Source organism: Ailuropoda melanoleuca, chromosome 4 (assembly GCF_002007445.2).
Source record: "Ailuropoda melanoleuca isolate Jingjing chromosome 4, ASM200744v2, whole genome shotgun sequence".
Lineage (NCBI taxonomy): Eukaryota > Metazoa > Chordata > Mammalia > Carnivora > Ursidae > Ailuropoda > Ailuropoda melanoleuca.
The window spans coordinates 37,016,118-37,040,590 of record NC_048221.1 but is presented as its reverse complement, the minus strand read 5'-3'; the positions used below and the strand labels follow the sequence as shown (position 1 = coordinate 37,040,590).

The window sequence follows — 24,473 nt, the reverse complement described above, 5'->3', positions numbered from 1 at the left end:
GTTCACTTTCCTTCTTTCATGTATGCTGATGTGGAAAGGAACTTCTGGCTGCCATGGTGCCACACGGACCTCACGTTCAGACTTCCCGGACCCCTGAACCAAAGAGATGCGATTCAGAACTAGAGTGACAGAAGTTGCTGGGGTGAGGCGGTGGGGACCGGAGGCAGAGCGAGCTGCCCACGCTGTCCGTGCAGACGCTGAGCACCCCACCACCCTGCCCAGCCCCGCCCTTCAGAAAGCAGGCGAGCTTTTCGCAGTAGAGGTTCACCGGACTCTCTCAGCAGGGCACCAGGGCTTTGTTGGCCAATCAAAGGTCATCCCTTGCCTTATTTTAATTAGTTTGTGTAGAAAATGGTATGTTTTTCATCAGTTCATTTTGGAGATTACTTTTCAAACAATAATGCCAAGAATAGTCAGGGCGCGCTGAAATTTATTGTTGAGTTTCAAACTAAAGGTCAGGCCATTACAGATAAAAGGATGCTATTTTTCAAACCGCAGTTGTGTATGGCACCGAAAAGGGACAGGGGGTTGGCGCTACCCTCTGTTACTTACCGTCCTCTCTTTCCTTTGTAGCAGCAGCTTCAAGAGTTTTATAAAAAACAACAGGAACAGTTGCAGCTTCAACTTTTACAACAACAACATGCTGGAAAACAGCCTAAAGAGGTACCAACAATACATATTTTACTTTCAAACCACAGATCCCAGAGGACTATCTAGTGGCTATTAAACCGTCATTCATCTCTTAAATGATCGCACAACCGAGCTCTCAGTTCGCAGCTCTCAGATCAAGAGTGATCGCCCTGTTTTCTCTGAGATTGTTCTGGGTTCCGTGTGCTGGCTGCCACCTATTTGATCTCCCCGCTGCAGGTCTACTGTTTGTGAGCCCCAGGAAGCGTGATGGCAGGCCAGAGCTTCCAGGGCTCCTCCTGCAGGCGGGCGGAAGGGCAGGCCGAGATACCCCTGCGCCCCGCACGGGTGCGCTTGGCCACACTCTTGAGATTTTCTCCAGCTCCCACGGCTTGGGTGTGTGGGGACGGCCCTTCCCTTTGGAAGAGTCCTCTCCTGTGAGGTTGCACAAACAGAAAAGCCCCCTAAGAGTAGATGCTCCTATCTCTCTGTTCGTTTTTTTCTCGCAAGGTATACACGTATGGTAATAGGGCAGGTGTGAGATGGTGCAACTTACGGGGAAGACTCCTCTGAGCTTGGATGATTTGTGTGTCCCTGACAAAAAGCAGGGTGTCATGAAGGCTTCCGCGGGCCCAGCACGTTGTAAGAGCACACAGTTTCTGGCGCCAGGCCCCACCACCCCGTTAGGTGACAGCGTTAGCTCCGGAAGCGGTAAGGCCTTCCCAGGGAGGGTGTCCGCCTCTCACGTCCTGTACGGTTCCATGTCAGCGAAGACCAGTCCTTCGGGGGGGGGGGCATCTGTGTGCTTCTGGGCATTGTCATGCCATCTTCCTCCTGTCTCAGAGCCACCCGATGTCACTTACCTCCTCACGTTTTTTACCGTGGACTGGAGTGTCCTTCTTGGAAAGCCACAATTTGTAGTTTTGAAAAACAGCTCCCAGTCCACTTGAACGGCTTCCTCGCCCGGCCCTGAGCAGGAGGCCACTTTCTCACTCAGTGACTGTCCCCAGCCCTGTCCCTCACGTGAACGCGGATGGCGGGCAGGCTCCTTTTCCACACTGGGAATGGCCCAGACAGTCTCCCTGTGCCGGCTCCTCCCTCAACATAAATCGGGTACTTTATCCAGGCCCTGCCAAGTTTTCACCCTGGAGTCCTGTTGAGCAGCCTGGATGGAAACCCCTGCAGAGCAGGGCCAGTTTTGGGGTGAAGGGAGGAGGTGCTTTAATGAAAATGCTGACACAACCCTTAAGTACAGTGGCGCGCTCCCGGGTGCTGCTATAATAAAAAAGGGAACAGATTAAAAAGTGTCTAAAATGTAAATCTAAAGGACTAACAGTAATTAAAATGGAAATGGCACAGGGAGGGAAGGCATGTAATTGTGAGATATCACTGTGCAGAAGGCTCTCAGCTTTGTTTTGCTGGCTGTTTTTCTAATTCAGTAGGGCTTACTCATCAGTGGCAGTTCAATGCGCGTTAATGACTCTGGGATTGCTGGCATCACTCTGGACAAAGAAATGATTATTGTGCGGTCAAAAGAAGTTCAAAGACAAGAAGGGAATTTCAGTTTTTTCCTTAGAGATCCACATTCAAGAGCATATAAATTAAGCCAAATGTTAAAAACCACAGTCTGAAAGCTGACTTCAAAGTCACAACTCTCTAATTAATGAACTGCGAGCTTCAGTTTGGACAAGTTGTGGTTTGATGCGCCCATAAATCAACATGACAGGCCTGTTTCACAGTCTCAGACACTGCTTGTCATTGAGTCACATCAGATGTAAACACAGCAGAAAAAAGAAGGGATATGAAGGAGGTGCAATTGATCAACAGAATTGGTAAAAACCCACTTTTGAAGCACATTATGCATGATCACAGGAAATGGTTACAGCCTCAAGAGGTTTCCCCTTCTGCTGTTGCTTTTTTGAATCAGATTTCTAACAGCCTTCAAAAGGGAGAATAAGAATTATGGAGTTTCTCCCCTGTGGCTCGCAGGCAATAACCCCCTGTTGTTATTTTGTGCTTCTTTCTTTTCAAAGGCATCAAAATTTAGTTTTTTAAAGATCTTTAACTCTATATTTGAAGACAAACAAAAAAGGGCTGCCACTGTCATTCTTATCAGTTACCAGGGATTGTGTTTTTTCTTTCTGTTGCCACTTCTTATTAACCTCTTATTTGGTCTGTTAGACAGAGTTTGGAATGCACGTCTGCACGCTGAGAGAACATGAAAGTTCAGATGAGCTCAGAGGGCAGATAAAGAAATGTGAAGGGGAAAGTTACACAGCAGAAGGAAGGATAAAAGTTGACTCTCCCAAATTGCTGCTGTCAGAACGGGGGCATCTTGGCACACAAGGATGATGGTGGTGTCTGTGTTTGGGAAGGGTGTACTTTGTATCTGAGCAAGGAGAGGGCGAGACGTTACAGTCGCCTTTTGGCATCTCTGGGACGTGTGGTTTGCTGGGCTCACACTCTGTCATCCACTTCCAAGACAAAGGTGATACGAGGGATAGGTTGCCTTCACATCCTGNCCCCCCCACCTCCACCACTGCCACCTTTTCCCCCTTTTTGATTACCTCTGCAGTAAGGCACTGGATCCTCAGCCAGAACAATGTACCTTCACTCAACTTTTTTCTAAAGTTGCCTTGAGAAAGTTAGGCTCCCCATTGAGTTGGCCCCAAGACCTTCTTAGGAGACAGATCTTCTGTAGGCCCACACAGCTATTGAAGTGACTGCTCGTTAATATTTGACAGAACGGGTGTGGAAAATTGAAGGCAGAATTAATTTTCAGTCAAGCTACAAAAAAAAAAAAAAAAAAAAAAAACCCCNGATCCCATCCTGTGCGGGTGAGGTAGGCTAAGTTGATTGTTTTAAAAGGGCCGTTTGTCCGGGCAGTTATGACAGTTTATGTTAGGCAGCAGGGAGGAGCCGAAGAAAGGAAAACAGACCTTTGACTGCAGCTCTAGGGAGGGGATCTGAAATGCAGGGTTTATCAGGGCATTTTAGCATTTTAACACTGACTACTGACCTGTCCAGGGGACTGCGCGGAGACCTTTTTTGTATGCATTCAATTGTGAGAAGTAAACAAACGGGCTCGTATCCTGTGTTTGGTAACTGGGTGGGGAGCACAGTTTGGCAACCAGTGTTGCTTTTAAATTCTTTCTTTGGACAATGGGCCTTGTATACTTTTATATCCTGGCTTTTCAAACGTGGACAGCTTTCATGAGCTTTTCCTAGGGATGGCCACAGAGACAACAGAAAAGCCATCAGTCATTTTATATAAATACAAAATTTTTAAACATTTCATTTACAGTAAGACAGGAAACACCCTCCCCAAACTCCAGCACCCCCTCTCCATTCTTTTCTACTTCAAGAAGAGCTGGTTCCCCTATCTTTTATTGTATCCATGTTGTTTTTTCTCTCCCTTCCTTCTTTTTTTTTTAAATGTCATGAATTAATATCTGTTGAAGAAGTGAAAAAAATCATTTGACATGAATATAACTATCATTGGGTTTTACATTAATGTGATAACATGGGAAGGGGTGAAAACAATTGGATCATTTTATGCATGCTGTTCTTAAAATGAAAACACTGGCTTTTCATTTAAATTTATTTAAATTTTTGTTGTTAGTGGTATAGAATTTGTTTTTTGGAGTGAAACTCAATTAACTTTCTCAGTGGCATGGTAGTAAGTCTGAAATTGGTTGCTAATAGGAGAATGATGGTTTTTACTGTAAAATAAACTGCACGGAGACCGAAAGGAAACCACCATTTTTCTCTTCCTTTGAACTTGGCATCAGAAGGTCTTGATACACATACCATTTTATGGATGTATCAGATCAAGGTCATGTGTTGGGTTAAGTGAATGCAGTTGTTTGTAAAGTGTAGTTATTAGAAGCTCTGAAAGGGTTGTACAGACCCTTTTAGTTGCAGAAATCTTCCTGATGTTTTGAATGATACTCAGAATTAGGAAAATGGATCTTGTTTTTGTTTGTTCGTTTTTTTTTCTTTTTCTTAAAGAACCTTTTTTTTTTTTTTTGGCTACAGTTTGGGAAGGGTTAATTCTCCTTTCATAATTGTTAGCCATAATGTGGCTAAGACCTCCACCTCGATTTGATTCCTAGCAGATTAAGGATATTAGATAATTTCCTTCTATTTATTGTACTACTGCACTGTATTATCTTTCTATCACTCAGTAATTACTGAGGAAATCTACATTAATTGTTTTTGGCTGGAGCGAGGCCTGCTAAACACAGGAATGATGTATTGATGTTTTACACAACAAAAGTTTTCCTCCTGTCATTGTCCAATCAACAAAAAGATATTTATCATACCGTAAAGCCCCTTCTTTTCAAGAACAAAGCGGGTGGGGAAGCAGGACAGGCGAGCAGACCTGGGGGTTTCTGAAACTAAAGCCAAGTTGAAGCATCTGAAGCCTAAGGTGTCCCTCATATTAAAACACTCACAGCCGAGTATGATGTTGTTTGCTAAATTATGAATGTGTGTAATTAAAATCTAGTGGCTGTTTCTATGAAAGATTTACAATGTTATTTCATCGTTTGTCATGGCTAATTAACAATATTAGATGAAGTTTTTCTTCTTCAAAGGTCTGATTTTTTCTCATTTATTTATGTCAGGAGTGATAAACAGAGTAGTTAAAAGCTCCTGGTGCAGGCAAGAGGAAGGCTGGCTCCTTCCATACTTTCCGTGGTTCAGGGTTCAAATCCCTCCAGACCGGAATGGTGCATTCCTTCTCTGTGGCGTGAATCATTACTCATTTCAAAGTCTGGAAGTTCCCATCTTCCCCTAGAAACGCTCAGGCCTTTCAAACTGTAGGAGACGCTGACTTGATCGACAAGTGATTTTTCTGTGCCACTGGCAGCAGTGGGGGAGGGTATCCAGCACCCCCCCCCATTCTCTTCAGAGGCGCTCTGTCCTGTCCCTGTCACCGCAGCCCCGACACCAGCCCCTCCACTAGACCCCAGCCAGCATCGTCGGTGTTTGACGATGACGACGTGTTTTGAGGCGTCCGTCCTCTGAACCTTCCTCGGGACGTGGCCATCTCATTTCTTGTCTCCCTGATCTCTTGCAGCAGCAACAGGTGGCCACCCAGCAGTTGGCTTTTCAGCAGCAGCTCCTCCAGATGCAGCAGCTCCAGCAGCAGCACCTCCTGTCTTTACAGCGCCAAGGCCTCCTCACCATCCAGCCAGGGCAGCCCGCCCTTCCCCTCCAGCCCCTTGCTCAAGGTAAGCGTTTGTGACCCGGCAGGCACCGCTCCGCACAGACATCGGGGCCGCGGCGGCGGGCTGTGTGTGGTACAGCAGTAAGGCCATGGTCCGTCTAAAGCAAGCAGACACAAACTTCAGAGAAAAGGCTGGACGAGGTCCTAAGGAGCGAGCTTTGTAGAAGCCAAGGGGCTTGCTTGCTTGTGGATGCCAACAAGAAGGCCTACGGGGTGGTCCGATGCTGAGCAGAAGCAGAGGAGCCCCGCCCTTGCACACTCTTGGAGTAGGGGAAAGCAGTGCGGCTTTGACTTATGGACCCTTTCAGTCCCATCGAGCATGGTCCGTTGGGAATCGCAGGTGAATTTTCTCGAAGGCTTTTGTGTAGCCAGTGTAAGGTATGTTTTCTATCATTGTATCCTGTCCTGTTGTAAAGCTGAGTGATGCTTTTGAAATGCCACTTTGTCAGTTCTAGGGATAAATTCAGGTTTATTCTCCATACTAAGAGAAATCTCTTTTGTTGGGTTTTCTTTTTTTCTTTTTTTCATTCCTCGTTTGCATTCGTCGGTTGGTTTTTTTGAGCACGTTCTACACTCATGAGAACAGGTAGCATTTCTACCTCTTGCTCTTCCAAAACTAGAGTTCCTCGCAAAGGACCAAGACTTCATGGATCTCAGAATTTCTTTTGAAAAGCCATTGACGTGTTATTACCATGGGTGTTGGACGTCAGAAACAAAAGAGGATTTCTAGCCGTTTTAGGACATCCTCGTGGTTTAGGCAACTCTTTGACATGTCTAATGTGAATGCACGTGGACTGTTCAGAAGGAGAACGCAGGAAAGTGTGGAAGGAAAGAAGAAGGTGTCCTGCTGTGTTTTGATTTCCCCATCCTGTGCACGGTATGGCACATTTCAGTCTCCTCCTCGTGAACCCTGGCCTTGGCAGCTGTAGTAGGCTTGGATGTATGTGTATGGGCTTTAAAGGCTGGTAGCTAATGCCTTTGATGTCTTGGATTCCGTTGCCTTCTGAAGAGGGTTGAAAATGTGGAACCTTCTTCATGGTGACTAGGACATGCTCATTCGTTCAGCAACTTTCGGTGTCAGGTAGAGCCAGAGAGCCATGTCCACATCTGAATCTTGTCTCTTGAGTCAACCACACCCAGCTTAGATCTCCTCCGGAGTTTTCTGTTTTCGTTTACGTTTTCAGTGGTGCAACTGGGGCTTTCTCCTCTAATGTCCCTCCTGGTCCTCCTCCCCTTTTTGCCATTACTGCTCAACTACCAGATACAAAATCAGCATCTCCATGGCTGTCAGAATAGAAGATTTGGTAACAGAGGAGTACAAGGGGAGAAGAAAAGACACATCGGCTAATGTGTTTTTGTGCTTGCAAAATGTTATAACGTGCATTAATTACACCTTTGGGTTTATTGTTGGAAACCTCGCAGGCTGTTCTGACACACCCACCGGACTCGGGCTTCAACCTCTCATCTTTTCCCACTGCTCCTATACTATTAAGTTTGCTCACTAAGGTTCATTGTTATAGTACATCAGTTAAGCTGTCCAAAAGAGGGCAATTGGGCAGTGACAAGACAAGCTCATGTGTAATGTGAAAGAAATGAATGTGGTGATGCATGAAGTGTAATCTCTGCAGTAACATATCAGAGACACCAGTAGGTAATTCACTAGTCATGGCATTGATTGATATGCTTAGCAATCTGCTATAACTATTAGCCTCTGCAACATCAGGAAGGAGCGTATTTAACATCTAAGGGGTGCCCTGATGTGTGCCCAAGATGCCTACATGTAAATACCATATTCCAGGAGCCAGGTTGTGGCAGCAAAGTGAGCTCCCTGTGTCACTGCCGTCTTCTCTGGGATCCGGAGGTTGGTCCTGTCTCTCCTATCCCATCACCCAAAGTGGCTTGAGAATTCAGTCATGTTGGACTACAACACAATTTTTTTTTATCAGAGACATGATGGCTTAAAACTGATGTCATTATGAGGTTTAAATCAACTTTCTGCTTGCTTGAACATGGTCACCTGGGTATGGATGTACAAGGACAAAAAAAGGTTGATCAACTCTGTTTGTCTTTGAGCCAGTGATACCTGGGGTTGTAAAATTGAGTTCCGTGAGCAGTAATCTGTCAACTGTCCCCACAGCATACATTTTTTAAGCCAGTGTCTGCATTTTCTTTTATAATGAAGGGGTCGGTTGTCCTGGAAAAAGAAATGTAGCAAGGCACAGGGGTTAGGTGTTACAAATGCCAGTAATGGCTACTTTGTGATAGAGTCGTCGGGATTCTTTTACGTACCTGCTCGTGGCCTTGGCTAAGTCACCTTAAACGTGTAGAAATGTGAAAGTATGGCTAGATGGAAAGTAGTATTTTGAAGGCCTTTCTTTTTTTTCATCTTTCCTTAAGGCTTTATGGTATGAAATGGAGGGACATTTTTGTTATTGTTAAGAGTATTGTAGGGTCTTCTCTGTTTTATGTAATTAGCACATATGCTTTTCTCCCTGGTCTCTTGAAGCAGTGACCCCCGATACTCAATATCATTCTGACCCGTGAATTTTGAAAATATGAACTAGAGATTATGTGCTCAATATATATATATATACACCTGTTAATGAACTTGTTTAACCTGGTACTGTTATTCCTGTCTACCATATTGGAGGAAATACGTGATGCTTTTTGGACATTTGATATCCATGGAGTCTGATGAGTGACTAGCCTGCCTTTTATCTGTCTTAATTCTATCACGAGATCATGGCTGTCGAATAATAGCATCCTCCCGTAGATAGTGTGCGTTGAAGTAATAGTTTAACATCACTAACAAGGTGTAGGTAGCATTGATGGAGGAGACTGATTTGACTGCTCTCTGTAAGTCTGATGAGAATGTTCTCAAACGTAATTATCACAGTGAAATTTGACCCAAAAGTACCCCTGTTGTCAGCAAGTTACTGTTTTATTTACCATTTCCCTTTGTGAGGGATGAAACTGATTTGCCATCCCCTGAAGAAAAGGAGAGCAGAGTAACGCTAATGTACTGTGTAGGTATAACAAGTGTAACCAGACATTTGCCTCTGTCTTTATTTGCTGGATAAACAGCTCGCTTCTCAAACAGCTCTGAAGTTCCGCCTTTCTTGGAGGGAAAGTGTTAACACAGTTGTTAGAAACCATGTTCTTCCATTTTTTCACTTCCCATGCAGCTGACCCAGAAATCAATTAGTTTGCGTTGAAAAATGGGCGGCTTGTTCTTTTCATGTGTATTTACTCCCTAGAAAATAAAAATAGGTGTTGACTTTCGTAGCCTTATATCAATATGCTATCATCAACAGACAAGCCTATTCACTATTGTTTCAATTGAGTAAACAGTGGTCGGAGGGTCAGCCATATTCACAGGTAATTGTTGGTGTGTGGACCTCAGTGGCAGGCCTGTTAGCTACAAACACATCCCACATGTCACTTCGGAAGGTGTTTGAAAATAATAGCCCAGATGCAGCAGAACCGGACATGGGATTGTGGAGTGACCTTTCCCTTTGTTTAATTTGCCTCTGAGGCTTAATTTCAGGGGACAAGTAATAATTGAATATGCCTAATAACTAAATGCTCATTTGGGACAAAATCCATCAAAATATAATTGGCATTTGATTTTTATGAAGGGAGAAGAAAACCGACTTGGCTGTCGAGGATGCGTTCTAAGAATATCTGACCACTTAATGTATCACTTGAAGCCTCCTTTTATAATATATATTAATTGCAAATACTTGAGCATTTGAACATTTTCGTGGAGAACCGTTAGGAGAGACCAACTGTTTTTGTTAACACTCCTCTCAGAAAGGCGGGGAAGGTTATTGGTCTGCTGTGCAATAATTTACTCCTCTTTGATATGCAAACGATCCACGGTGAATATAAAAAAATCCTATCAGACTCATTTCACAGTTCTTAACCACTCGGATTCTCTGGAGTCCATCGCCTCATTAGACCAGTGCTCTCCAATGCTAGCATAATTAAAATCTTTAACAGTTTAGCAAAGTAAAGATGTTTGGCTGATCACGTTGAGATGATTATCTATCCATTGTATTCTAAATGACAAAAATAAATTAAATTTAGACCTTGGCATTTTTTATTATGTGTTTCAAATGAATATAATGCACACAGCCTTCTTTTTTAATTCAATAGCTTAGGTTTGGTAAGAAACACGCCTGTTTCGGGTGCTGCTATATAGTCAGAAAATGGCAGGCTTTCTGGGATGGCTGTGTTACAGTTGATTGAAACAATGAACTGCAGTCCAGACATCCAGTTCTAATGCGGAGTTGCCTTATGCTGTGCAGGGTTGACAATTTCTTTCAGCTGTCTTTCGGAAGGAACGGCTGTTGTTGTTTCTTGTTGGTAGCTGCCCTTTAGAATCTTTTTCTCGTGTGCCTGCGCACGCCTGCACATGCACTGAGGTGGGTTCTGGGAAGCCCGGGTTGCAGAAGCATGCGTCCAGAATAAAGGCTAGGAGGCCGTAATAGTGAGACTCTCCTCTTGGGGGAGAGTACAGGTGACTCTTGGGGGAGAGTACAGGTGAGACCCTTCTTCCTGAAGACCCATGTCCGTTTTGACCCCCTTAAGAAACAAGAGAACTTTATTACTCCCAAGTTTATTTCACGTTTGCATTTTATTCTGAATGGTTCATTAGCATTGATCTAAGAAATGACAGTAATAATAGTGTTACTTGGTTAAAAAAAAGTTACACAGTTTTGCAGTAGACACATCCATCAATTAAGCATGTGGTACTAGAAACCAAAATTAATGAGGAAGATAGGTGTGTTAATGAAATAATCATAGTATAATCAATTTGAATGTTAAAAGTTGAAAAGCATTTCAGGAAGACGATATGAATTCATAATTTATGTCTAAAAGTGATTAATAAAAACTATATTTAATAACAAAGCTATTTGTCATCATTTAAGACTTAAGCACAAAAATTATTCATTTTGTGGTTCGTGTTGTCATAATAGTATAGTCGAACAAATTTATTTCGAGCCCTTCTTTGTGTCTAAAAATACAATAACATCTATCTACTCCTTTTCAAAAATCTAGAAACAACAGTTTGGATGGAGGCATACTGTTTTTGCAGAGTGACTGTTTGAATCCTTTTCACGGAGGTCTTTTATGTGTGATGAGGGCACTTCAACTCGGCTGTTTAGTGGGAGGACACGGTTGTTACTACAGTATTTGCCTCAGTTGGGAGGGGAAAAAACGCACACACCAAAAAAAAACCCCCTAACACTAGGCTTTGTTTACTGACTCTTTGATTTAATTACTGTTTGAAGAGGACGGAATTAGCTGTTAATTGATTTAATTATCCAATTTGTTTGTTTCAGGCATGATTCCAACAGAACTGCAGCAGCTCTGGAAAGAAGTGACAAGTGCTCATTCTGCGGAAGAAACCACAGGCAGCAATCACAGCAGTTTGGATCTGACCACGACATGTGTCTCCTCCTCTGCACCTTCCAAGACCTCCTTAATAATGAACCCACATGCCTCTACCAATGGACAGCTCTCAGTCCACACTCCCAAAAGGGAAAGGTAGGAATGAGCCACTGAGATGTGTGTCCGGAAGGGTCTTGAATGTGGGAGGGGTGGGCGGCCTTGCTCCGCCATATCTCAGCGATCCCTAATTGGATCCATGTGACTTGAATGTGCATATAATTACTTAAGAATGTGTTCAATATGGTTTGGGTGTGAAGCATCTAATTATTTTCACCTTTTCAACATGGAATTAGCACTTATGCCGATCTAACCTAAACTTAAGGACCCAGGCAGGGTTAGTGTCTCAGTAGATGGGTTGGATTGCAAGGGTTCCAGGCTTACTCTTGGCGCCCAGTGCTCACTCCATGCAGGCTGAACACCTGGGCTCTAAACAACCTTCAAAGGGAGTAGTAGAGTCTTGGTACTGGTGATTTTGAATCCACCCAGTTCAAGAAAAGGTAGAGAACTTTGCCACTATATACTGTCCTCCTTGGAGGCAGGGAGCCTATCTTTTGCATCGTTGTGTCTCCAAAGAACATGGCCTTTTTCCTGGTCAGTGCTCAGTGAAGGTTGGAAGGATGGGGAGACGGAAGGGGTCTATGTATGTGCACACACAATCTACGTCTATACACGCAGATTTAGAAAATAAAGTCTTAACTCCCGAGGAGGAATGCAGTGCTGTCTCAGTTGCCCTATTCCTCTTTGGAAGGTAAGACTTTATATATTGTAATTGCCCTCAGCTTTGCTTGAATGTTAGCCGAAGCCGAGTTTGTTTGAGATATCCAGAATACATCATGTTAGCAGACAATTCTAAGAAAATGAAGCTGTTAATTCATGTTATTGGATCCTCATACCCCAGAAGCATTAATACTACTGTGGAATGCTTCTCAGAAGTGGAGTGTATATATATATATAATGCTCCTAAAATTAAAAACTTTTATTTTCAATGTACTATTTTTAAACGGTTTCCCATCTATTTCATATGCACAGCTTCCCCACACAGAAGAAAAGAAAGAAACTTTCAAAGTAATGTGTGATAGTAAATGTCACTTCCAGCAGGAAAAACAAATTCTATATTTTGTTTTTTTAATAAAAATGACTCAGTGAAAGTTTATTTTAATGATATTTTTCACTTGAGCAATTACAAATATAATTTCATCTATTTCTTGAACTATTGAGCATTAAGAAGCCCACGGGTTTAATTAGATATGTATCTTTCTACCAGCAACATTTTCTCCATTTCGAGATCAGTAATCACAGAAAATGCTCTCTGAATATTTGTGCCTGTTGTGGGCATGGGTCCCGGTCAAGCCTAAGAACGTGAGAGGTTCTGAGCTGTGGGGATAATAGATGTCCTAACCAAAACTTGCAGCTATCCTTTTAAGATCATTTTGGAACTTCTGTGGCAGACAGAGGCGAAGTAAGAGATGTTTTAAATATCCCCGTTCCGGAGAATTCGAAGGTTAGAATGGCGGACAGTAAGATATCTGTGTGAAGCCCTTGGGTCCAGTGTGGCCTCTGTTGTTTCCAGTGAGGATAGCCTTGCACGTCTGGAAGCCAACCTTTGCCCCCGCTTTATCAGCTCTTACAGTGTCTTTGTAATCAGAAAATCACGCTGAACCTTAGAGAGCTTTAAAGAAAAGGTTCTAGGTTGTTGTCCTTTGCTGTACTCGCTTTTGGTGTCTAAGGTTGATGCCGCCATTTACTGTGGAGTGACTGAATTACATCTCGATCCATCGGCATAACAGGCCATCCGTGGAAAAATGCCGACCCGTGCACTTAGGGTATTTGTTGCAATCTTGTCGGCCGTCGTGGAGCCTGTACAGATTTCCTGTGACTCAGGAAGCTCTTCTGGTTTAGATGCACTGTGCTCGGTTTCATTCTAAAGGGTTCTATATCTGCAGTCAGGTGGCAGATCAGCAATGAGGCAGGTGGGAGAAGAATAGCCAGCCCTTTTCATGTCTTAAGGTGTATTTGAAAGTAAATGCATGTAAGGACAGTCTCATTCCAGGAGAATAAGTTTGAATTGTTTTTATGATGCCCACACCAGTGGGGCTTAATCTTCATTATACTACATGCCAAAATTAGAATATGGATCAGAAAAGAATTTGGGTTCTACTAAGCTGTAAACTGGCTGTAGAAACAGGCCGAATTTTCCCGTTATATATGCAAAGAAGAAGCAACAATGAAATGCTATGCCACTCCTTAATATCTTGGGTCTCTCTGTTGATATTGCCAGGTAGGTTCCTAGTTGCGGCTGAATTAAAAGAAAATTCTGGCGAGCCTGTTTTAGCTGAACATAGTGAACAAGACAAATGAGCACCTTAGGTTAAAGATAATTCAGAAGTTAGAAACTTACAGAATTGATCATTAAAAATTCAATTATTAGTTAGCCAGCTTTGTGTACATACAGGTACGGATAATGAGGTTTTATCTGGTTTTATCTTAGGATTTATTTTTAAATCATCAATGCGATGTCCTCTTGAAGTAGTGGAAATGGTAAAGAAGCTGTCACTATAACAACGTTGTCACTTACACACTGACTTGACGTTTGTCACAGGGGGTCCCTTGGAGAAGCCTCGTCCCTTACTCACCAGTGCCTTTGTGAAATATGTAACTTTGCAGGCGCTCCGTTGATGGCAGCGTAACGTTCCTTCCCCCGCTCCGTTCCCCCCAGAGCAGTGTCTGAACAAGCAAGAGCCCCTGCCACGCAGAATAATAACCTAGCCCTTCACACTCAATCTCAGGTGAACAGCTTAAGAATTCTTCCTAAAAGGATTCAGGAATGCTCTGTGTGGAACCATGTTGGAAAAAGGCAGGATCCTTAGAGTTTTTGTTTTTTAAAGGAGTGAGATGTCTCACAGACTCACCGAGGCTGCCTGTTTCGGTGTCGTTTGGAACCCTCCCTCTCCTGCACTCTTGCCCCCGTGCGTTCTGCGGGCTCCTGTGAGCAGCCGCTTGGAGCCGCAGCTCTGGGGTTTGGTGAGCTGCAATCTGTTAAGGAGATAAATAATGTGCTTGGCACGACACTCCTACTCTCCTCTTTAATTTGTCTTACACAAGGAAAATTATAATTAAATCATTCAGGGTAAACCCTTGAGTGTAGAGAAGGGAAAAAACACACTTTGGTAAAGATTGCCAATAGAAACCCACTTCCCTGTTGCGCAGGGTAGAGACGTTTATCAGTATTCACCACTATTACGAGAGGAGCGGCCCATGTGATTTGTGAGGCGGATGCCAGCGCTCAAATCAAGGCTTGTTGAGATCCTGTCCCTGTGCAATCACCGCCATTCAGCATCATTAGAATTCAGTACTGGCACCGTGCTTCGTGCTTTGATTTTCTTCCGGCAATTTAATAATGTTTATTGTGCTGATTATATATAAATTCATTGGTGCAATAACATACCTTGGTTGCCAGTGCCTGAGAGAAGCGTGGTGAAGGTGAACTTCAGCAGGCAGAAGCTGAAGGGGGCTAAAGAGGAAGCAGGCATGTCCTCGTCTCTCACTGCCCTTCTATTCCCGAGGACCCAGGGAGCCATGACAGCGGAGACAGAGAGATAAAACTCAGACCTGGGCCACCTGTGAACACGAAGCTATCATCTTGTTCCCTTTCACTTGTCTGACTGTCTTTAGGAAATTCCAAGTTTTGGTGTGGGTAAACAAAATCAACGGAATGCAAATGAAACATTTATTAAAATGCTAAATTTAGTAAAGCCCTTTGAGCTTCTTGGATCAAAGCAGCTATGTAAATACAAATAGCAATTACTACTTAAGTAATTGCCTGAATTAAAATTCTAAATATCGCATTATATTATGGTGCACTAGGGAAAGGGAAGGGAGCTCACACGTCCTCAGTTCTTTCTCTGTGCCAAGCACTGGCTGCACTCTTGTTTTTGGACTGATGTCTCATTTTATCCTCGTGACTGCTGAGAAGCAGTCGGGGTTAATTATACCCATTTTACAGAAAAGGAAATTGAGTCATAGAGACTAAAGAACTGACCTAAGGTCACAGAACTGGTTAGTGGCGTATCCAAGATCCAAATGCGAGCCTGTCTCTTAACTTTGTAGTATGGCACTTTGAGTTTTCATTCGGCCTAGTGGTGACTATTTAATTATGATAAATTGAAATCAGTGTTCCTAAAATAAAGTTTAATTTAAATCCAACAAAACGTGTATTGACTTCACCTGCTGTGTGCGCATCAGCACATTTTAAAAGAAAGTAGCAGACTTTCCTCTCTTAAGGTGCGTATTGGTATTTACTGGGCCTTCCATGAAGGATGGGGGTGGGTAGGATTTGCAAAATACACATCACTTACAGTCTGAAACAGTGCATAGAGAACACAAATGAAGCCCACGCCAGCTTTGCACACAGGCACATGCCAAACAAGCCTCCCTCTCTCCCTTCTAGCCTCGCGTATCTTGCGCTTCCACACTGAACACCTCACCTGGTCTTTATCCGATTTTTCCTGACCTCCGTAGTCCATATGAGAGACACTCCTCTGACCCTTCCCAGCTTTTCGCTTTCAGTTCAGCCACCACGTGTCGATGTTTGCTAACTTGAGCATGTCTCAGATTCAAAGCTCTTCTAAATGGGTTTCAAGACCTCCTTAAGCATCTGGTGGAAGAGGTTTCCTGGAACTCTGGAAGGATCATGGCGGTCTGTTGGTCGGTGTGCATTGCGCAGCCTCTCCTCCCTGCGAGGTCTAACCTGCCCTCTGTCCACTCCAGTGTTTCTTCCTGCCTTCCGCTCCTTTGCTGACACAGCCCCAGGTAGTCCCACTGCTTGCTCCTCCTCCCCCCCCCCCGCCCCCGCAGTGGGCAGCTGCCTGCAAATGACTCCTGAAGGTTTTTGCTTGGCTGGTGTACTTTCAGACATTTTCACTTGATACGCAGTCTCTGTTTTTGATTTGTAGCCTCTTGACATATTGCCGTGTATTTGACTACATAACAATAACATTTGTGTGTTCTGCCCCAGTATTTTCAGAAGGCAAGGAACTCTGAAACGTGGACATGCCTGGCGTTTCATTTTTTTTCTTTCTTTTTTCTTTTTTGAACTAAATTCTATGTTGATGAGTAAATATTGATGCTCTTGGTTGACTTGCTAAAATTCTAGAAGCTTGCTCTCGGAACTGCTCCAGTGGTACGTGCCTTTAACTGTTGCGTGTTTTCGTATTCATTTTGCAGGCCTGTTGAGCCAGAAATGTACGCAGTAAGCTCTAGGTCACATTACTCTGAACAGCTCTTCCTCATTTCTACTGTTTTTGTTTTGTTTTTGAAAATCCGATGCTTTCTTCTGTATCTCTCTTTATTTGAAGCACTTGAACAAATGAGCCACCCCAAATCTTTATTTCCCATTAGAGCGTTCTGGAGAACCTGCCACGAAATTGTCCCAAATTGTCTTCAGAATTGTTACTGCTACTTCTGCCAATATGTGCTAAGGCAATTGATCTGTAACCCGAGTCAGCAAATTACAGCCTACCAGCCAGATCTGGCCCACTGCTCATTTTGTAAATAAAGTTTTATTGGAACACAGCAATGATCATTCATTTATACACTGTCTATTGAATAGCTGCTTTCATGCTACAGTGGCTGGCTTAAGCAGTTGCAACGGAAACCATAAGGCCCGCAATGACTTAAATATTTACTCTCTGGCCATTTACAGAAAATGATTTGCCAACTCCTGATCTTAGCTATAACAGCAGTGTTTCTCAGATTTCCTGATGATATTCTCACAGGTATTTGTTGAAATATACAGCTTCCTAGCCCTCTCTCATGAAGAATTAGATTATCCTAGTCTAAGATGGGGTGCAGGAATTTGTATTTGTCACATATCCCCTATATTCTTGCGACTCAATGGCTGCAAGCCAGTAACGGTGGCATTACCTGGGAAGAGCTTATTAGAAATTCAGGGTCTCCGGTCCCACCCCAGACCTGCTGAATCAGGGTCTTCATTTAAACCAGATCCCCAGGGCTTTCTCAAGTTTGAGAAGCAATGCTAGTGGCCTGGCATCGTGAACTGGCTGTGTTCAGTTCACCTGGGTTTTGGCAGTCTTGAAAAGGGCGGAGTTTTCCCCCTAACATTTGATTGTCATCCCAGACATATTCAGTCCACAAAGCTCATGGACTACCACTACAGAGTAGAGGTAGTGTGACTGGAAGGAATCAGTACCTGGTATATGATGGTGATGATAATGTAGCTAACATTTATTGAACTATTACTTTGTGCAGGACACATGCATAATGGATTCGACATAAGCCTTCATACTGATTTTCCCACTTAATCCTAACAATGACCCTACGGGATACCGTCTTCTTTGTACAGATGGTGGTTGGGGGCCCAGAACAATTTTATAATTTGCAGAAGCCACACAGCTGGTTAGGGACCAGGCAGGGACTGGAACCAGGGTCTCCCTGACCCTCAAGTCCTTGTAATGACTGTCATAATCTGGTGGTTCCCAAGTGGGCTGTTCACCAGAACCCCCTTGGCTTTACCGCAGACTCCCGGATGATAGTCTCCAGTGGGTAAAGCTCGGAGATTGGGAGGAAGCCATAACCTTCCAGGGTGGGAGCCTGGGGCCAGACCTGTCTATTTAGCCATAATTTGAGAGAGGCTCCAGAGGTTCACAGCTGGCTGTTCTCCTGCCTTGCCTCATCTTTTTGCAAGGAGGCACATCAGGTGCTTAGCAGTGGAGAAGGTGAAGGACAGGCTGGGCATGGCCAGTCAGGTGTTGTAAAGGACCTGAAAGGGAATTAGACGTAGCCAGTTGTAGAGACCTGAAATACAGGTGCTTCTGAGCGCCAAAGCAGATCTTGGCAGCGACACCTGTCCCTTGTCTATCTGTATGGACAGGTAACCTGTGCAGGGCAGAAACATTTCTGCTTCGATCAGAAAGAAACACCAGGGTCTAGTCGACATGTGGTAGGACAGACACGCTGCTGGGTGTTTTGTGACCACCATGCCTGGAAGAGCTGCGGTCTGTTTGTCTCATGGCTTAAAACCAATTACTTCTGGGCCTAAGGAGCAGGGAAGAAAGGTTGTCTCAGGGTAGTGTGGCAGGGTGGAGTATCGTGGCCTGTCATTCATACGTAGGGTGAGAACAGGGAGAAAATCTTTAAAATATAGGCATGCCATGAGGGATAGGTTTATGGATTTTCTTGACTGTTCACTCTGTATGGTGATTAAAAGAAAAAAAACTCAGCCATTATTCTCTAACAGCTGTTGTAGCTTATCTCAATAAAGTGCCTTTTACCATAACACACCATCATTAGACTCTATAAATCTTCTTCTATTTATTGTGTTTGAACGATACGTGCTTTCCAATAAAATAGTATCATTGGTCTAGGGAGATACATTCCTTTTATAAGTTTCTCCTACATTGGGTTGGTTTTAATTTTTTTCTTGGGATATGATACAATGTGAATCTCGACCATGGGCTATTTCATGTCTAATGTGCCCGGTTTCCCCTGTGAAATAATATCTGAGCCCCCACTTTCTCTCATCATGTAAGATAGACACTTCTTTTCTGATGAGTGGCTCCTGCTACTAGGGTTTTTTTCCCACCAGATCCTTTTCTTGGCACGCAACCATTTTACAGGTGTTTACCCTTGTGTGGTAGAGCCTTTGGCCCTTCCTCCCAAATATGCCTTAGCTTTCTTAACATTGATCTTACACCAAGAGTGACAAGGAAGACGTAGGGCCCAGAACAGTGAACACCAATTTGGGGGGAACTCTGACAGCATTGTCCCTTATACTGGGTTTCACCCTTCACCCTGTAAAAGTGTCTTGTTGGAACCCACACTTTGCCTCCAGGATTCCTAAACGGAAAGATTTCCTTCGGTGGGCATAGGATCCATCCAAAAGTGAAGAGGGAAGCCAGGGACCTCCGGAAGGCCACGTGGTTTGGAAAAGTCTTGGGGTTCTTCTGTTCTCCTTTAAATGACACATAGGAGTCTCACGGTCGTAAGCCAGTGTTGGGGCCACATCAGGGGGGAACCTACACAGGAGGCTTAAAGGAAAGTCACATTCTTTTTCAAGATTTCCCGAGCTGCCCGTTCTGCACTGGTGTCACCCTGGAGTCCGGCACCGCAGCACTCGCCAACGGAGCCCCCGCTCTGCTGCCTGGCTCGCCTGGGTAATGCAAATGAGCGTGTTACATATGTACGGCCGCCCTGAGTGGCTTTATCCCACCCCCCTTTGTAATCAGTTAGGGCCTAAGTATATTATAAAGTATATTCTCCTCATTAAAACAATAGTGGAGGCTCACAAAGGGAAATTGTTAATATGTGTTCCAGCTTGTCATTTCTGCCTGTGTGAATAAAGAAGATAACCGTTCCTTTGGGAAACTATTTCGGGAATTGAGCAACAGATAGGCTAGCCAGAGAATTCTCTTAACTGTAATTTTCCTTTTTGTTTGTACTCAAAAATAACATCCTGATGGGCTCTTCAGTGCCTCTGCACAGACAGAGCACAATTGGCACAGCCCAGGTGGTGTTAATATGGGACGATCCCCCGGGCACATGTCGCCCAGAGTTGTACAGCTTGTTCAATGTCTCCATCCATATGGCAATCTGTACCATTCACAGAAAGGCGTCGGGGCTGTGCCTGGTGGGTACTGTGGTCAATGTAGTGTGAAGGGAAGGCTCCCACTCCCAGCAGCCTCCGTGGTACGTTTGTCTTCCGGTAGATCTGAGTTATGACGTGCACACTCACCACACACGCGCTCGCTCTCTCTCTCTCTCTCTCTCTCTCTCCCCTAAGATATTCCAGAAGGGCTTTGCTGGTTTCCTTCCCTCTCCTCTCCCACCCCCCCCACTTCATTTTCCAAAACAAATGGTTGACTCGCCAGGTATAATTCAGGTGCATGAAACATACCTGGCTTATAGAAAGTCAGTTAAAAGATACGCAATCTTTTCTGGGTGGTTGTTCGTGGATTAACTCAACTCAAAGAATACATGCCTGTACGAGAATGCTTCTATAAATTCTGTGGCTTTTGTTGTCCCTTTTTTTTTTTTAATGCATTTTACGTTGTGAAGACAGTTGTCATTGTACAGTCTGGATCTTCGGGCTAGTGGTTTTGGTTTTTACGTCTTAAAATGAAAAAGGGGAAAAGGGAAAGAAAATGATTATCAGACTCAGAAATCTGAGAGTAAAACATTCCCTGGAGGTGTTAGAACTGAAAAGGGAGAACCAAGGAAACCGAGATTTCCCAGCAAGTAAGGTGAAAATAGGACTGCTTTAGAAGGCACTTTGGGAAATTTACCAGAAGGCAGAGCCTTCTCCATTTATGTACCTAAATGTTGTTCCACTTTTGTATAACTATTTGTATTCTTGTTTGGTAAACAAACAGACCCCATAGCAACTGTAGCTGATGATATTTATACTACCTGTAAGACTTCCCTAAACAAACAGACGTACTTTTGTGACCTTCAAATTTCATTCCTTTTANCCTCCCTTCCCTCCCTTCTTCCTTTTTTCCTTCCCTTCTTCCCTCCTTTCTTTTTTGATACTTTGAAGTCTGTCTTTGAAGGATCTCTTCTTTGTGTATATTTTACATCTTGGCTGTGAATATTGAGTTTGAAGGTATATTATGACAGAAGGAAAGAAAATCTAAAGTGTTTGTGTAAATTATGTGGTATTTGCTTTCAAGAGGGGCCTTTGAGTCATCTGGTGGAATTTTAGGTTATACATCCGAAAGGCTAAAACGCCACTGAAAGTATTACTATAGACCTTAGAACTGGACAGGCATCGATGGTTATGTCTCTACCTTTTATATCTGAACTGTTGATGGAAACATTCTTGTACATATGAGCCCCGGTATTCAACTTCCATTTTTCCGTATGAGTCATATTTACAACAAGAAGAAGATCTCGTGTTAAAGATCAGTGTAAGAAATAAATGGCAGTTTACTTTAATTAGAAAAAAAAAAATGACACCCAGAGCTGGAATAATCCAGTGGTGTTTGAATAAATTAGAAGATTGTACAGGCAAAAATAAAAAGAAACTTAACAAGGATATATGGGGAGTTGTCCAGAGTTCAACAAAAATGTATTTGTGAGCGGGACAGAAGTCACTGGACGGTACTCCCGTGCGTGCATGCGTTCAGCAGAACTTCTCAACCCCCAGCCACGTACCATGTGTCCTAGGCTCCGGGGCATGCAGCTGTGAGCTTGACAAAGTCTGTCCTCATGGAGCTGACATTACAGCTGATGCAGAACAAACAAATAATTACATAATAAAAAGAAAGAAGTTCTGAACAAAATAATAAAGCAAGGAAGGGAGAAGAGTGAGTCTGGCAAAGCCTCTGTGAGGAAGTGACCTTTGAACAGATGGAAAGAAGTGACAGAACAGCCCTCTAGGCTTAGGTTACAGCAGCAGCAGAGGCCTTGAGTCAGGGGCAGAAAGAACATGTTTTGCTGGACCATGGCCCATACCTCATTTAGCGTGGGGGCGGCTCTGTTGTTCAGTGGTGATAGGTGTGGACTCTGGAGCTGGACTGCCTCCATTCCAATACAGGCTGCCCACTGAAGTGACTTTATGTTGGTGTGCTCAGTTGTCCGTCTGTGAAATGGGCATGATCCCAGGCTCTGGCACATGGCGGGTGCTCAGTAAATAGTAACAGTGCTGTTCATCATTGTTGAAGTCGTTTATTCGTTCAAACCACATTAATCAAGCATTTATTATGTACTAACTATATAGGTTCAGGGGCTTAATAGAGGACTGCAACCTAGTTCTGCCCCTTAAGGAGCTTACTGTCTAATCAGAGAGACATACAGGGAAAGAGACCCTGGCAACACAGTGTAATAAATGCAGTGATACGAATATATACAAAATGTGACGCCACGTCTGATTTGTTTAAAATGAGCACTGGTGGAATATCACAGTGTATGTATTTCCACCCCCCCCATGTGCAGCAGGTGAAATTTTTGAATGCATTGAGCTCCGTGAAGGAACGTTCCCTGTTCCTGGCTATCTCCCGATCATCCAGCGTAACCAGCCTCGCATGACAGGTGCAAAATTTCATTGCAGAGACTAGCTGAAATGTGCAGAAGGCGAACTGAGGGAATAGCGAAGATTAAGCCGTTGGGAGTAGGTCTGTATTGCTCCCCTTTGACCGCAGATGCTGTAGGAGCACCTGCTTAGTCTTGTCGATACTTACAGGTGCTCCAAACGCGGGAGAAAAGCTGGGTTTCGCGTAAGAGTCCTCCTCAACCATGAGCACACACATCAGAATCACCTGGAGGACTGGTTAACCTGCAAACTGCCAGACCCCAGTCCCAGTACTTCTGATTCAGTAACTTGGACTAGGGCCTAAGAAATTGCATCTCCACCAAGTTCCCAGGGGCCATACTTTGAGAACCACTGCTCTCAACCACCCTTACGCTGTGGCCTTCCTCCCCTGCTACCATTCAAAGTGACAGAGAAGCGATGTGGAGAAAGAAAAAAATTCTTAAGACTATGATCCAATATGAACTATGTTGTGGAACAGAATTTCTTTTATATTTCTTAATATCGGTCTTTAAAGCATTTGTAAACACTCTTGTTTGTTTTTCTTTTTTTTTCTTTTATGCCTGAAGATGCTTTTTGTGCATCTTCAGCCATCTGCCTGCTCTCATTCTCTTCCTTGTAGCCATTGAGCTCCTACTGATACTGTGAGGCCCAAATCAGATATTACAGCATTTCATATCCCAGCCATCTGTTCAGTTCTCTTTCTCTCCCGGTGGAGAATTGGGTACAACTTTGCAGTGAGGAAGAGAACAGCCAGTGGCCTCCGATTGTATTTGGTTATTTACTGTATCGTTATTGCAGATATTGAATATGCATCCCTACCTAGTTGGTCTTTAGTTATATACATGTCTAATATATTACCTATATTATAAAAATTAGAGGCTAAGGGTGAGAAAGATATACACATATACGCCTGTATATTCTTACAAAACTCCTACTATTATCTTAACACATGCATACAGAAACGGTAATATTATCTTTCCACTCACCCATGGGTCTCCTTAAGAATCCCAGCTTACAGACTCTGATCCAGGAACCCAGCATGATGCTTATCACAAGTTCAGTGTTTACTTAAAACCTGTGCAATTAAAGGTAGAGGAGAGTTTAATCTGGTGAACATTAATGAAGCATCTTGTCCTACAGAGAAGTAACAAGAATTGCATAACGTGCAGGATAGTTCTGAGGCCACATAAATGCAAAAGCCTAGTGGTTCTCAGCCAATTTGTATCCCTACGTCACTTGTCCCCTCATCTCCTGCTTGCATGTCTGGTTCTCACACTTGACTTATGTGATTCTTCTGGTCCTGGAGTATAATTGTGCTGGCTTCCATAGAGTATTCTGGAGGAAGGCCTAAGAAGAATTAGTATTGAACTTTTATTTATGTTCTTTGGTTTTCTTGGGTACTGTTGGTGCCTCTAACATATGGACATGTTCCACATAGACCTTGTGAGTCACCAGTGCAAACACACTTGCATTGACATAATAAGAATGCCTGCCTAATGGTGTTAATAATTTTTGGATTAGTGGTCCCTGTGTCTGTATTGACACAGTTGCTCGCAGCCACTCTTTGGAAAGCATTCTGTTTTCTCAACGAGATCCCAGTGTTAATGCTGCCAGTGGTAAACTCTCATAAACTCAGGATAGCTCTTAGCGGCATAAGAAACAAAACCTGGGCTTCTGCCTTTTCCTGTTGTTTTTCTTTTCTTTTTTTTTTTTTTCCTTTTATTTATTAGTTCCCTCATCGCCATGCACACACAGGCGTTCTGCCTTTGTCATCACCTGCTCGCTGTTTGTGATCAGTTGCTCCCAGATTCTCAAGCTCTCATCCTCTCTCCATTGTCCTGCTGGAACACATACTCCCGGCGTCTGGGAACCAAGATGCACGTTTTGCCCCGTGGAGTTGAAAAGGGAGATGGGGCAGGCAGATGGGTGATGTGGACGGTGAAGAAGGGAGCTGCTGATCTCATGGCACCCAACCCCAGGTTCTTACCGTTGGTGAAGGAGCAGTTACTAGTCACAGCTGCAGCCTGAAGAAGAGATGCTCCTAGATCCCACGTGATGGCTTTAGGTCCCAGAAGCGCTGGATGCAGTGCACTCTGTGGGTTTGGTCTC

General features: G+C 43.7%; 1 protein-coding gene across 7 annotated transcripts in view; it reads left to right on the top strand.

Moving 5' to 3' along the window:
* Positions 1-24,473, top strand: part of FOXP1 (forkhead box P1) — a 407,883-nt gene that overhangs the window by 319,447 nt on the left and 63,963 nt on the right. For 5 of the 7 annotated variants that reach the window (XM_034657215.1, XM_034657218.1, XM_034657216.1 and 2 more), the window contains 3 exons: positions 574-663; positions 5,711-5,864; positions 11,209-11,413. In XM_034657215.1, the coding sequence (XP_034513106.1) occupies positions 574-663; positions 5,711-5,864; positions 11,209-11,413 (449 nt within the window). The remainder of the gene's footprint in view (positions 1-573; positions 664-5,710; positions 5,865-11,208; positions 11,414-24,473) is intronic. The other 2 variants (XM_034657217.1, XM_011218963.3) reach the window with 1 other exon arrangement.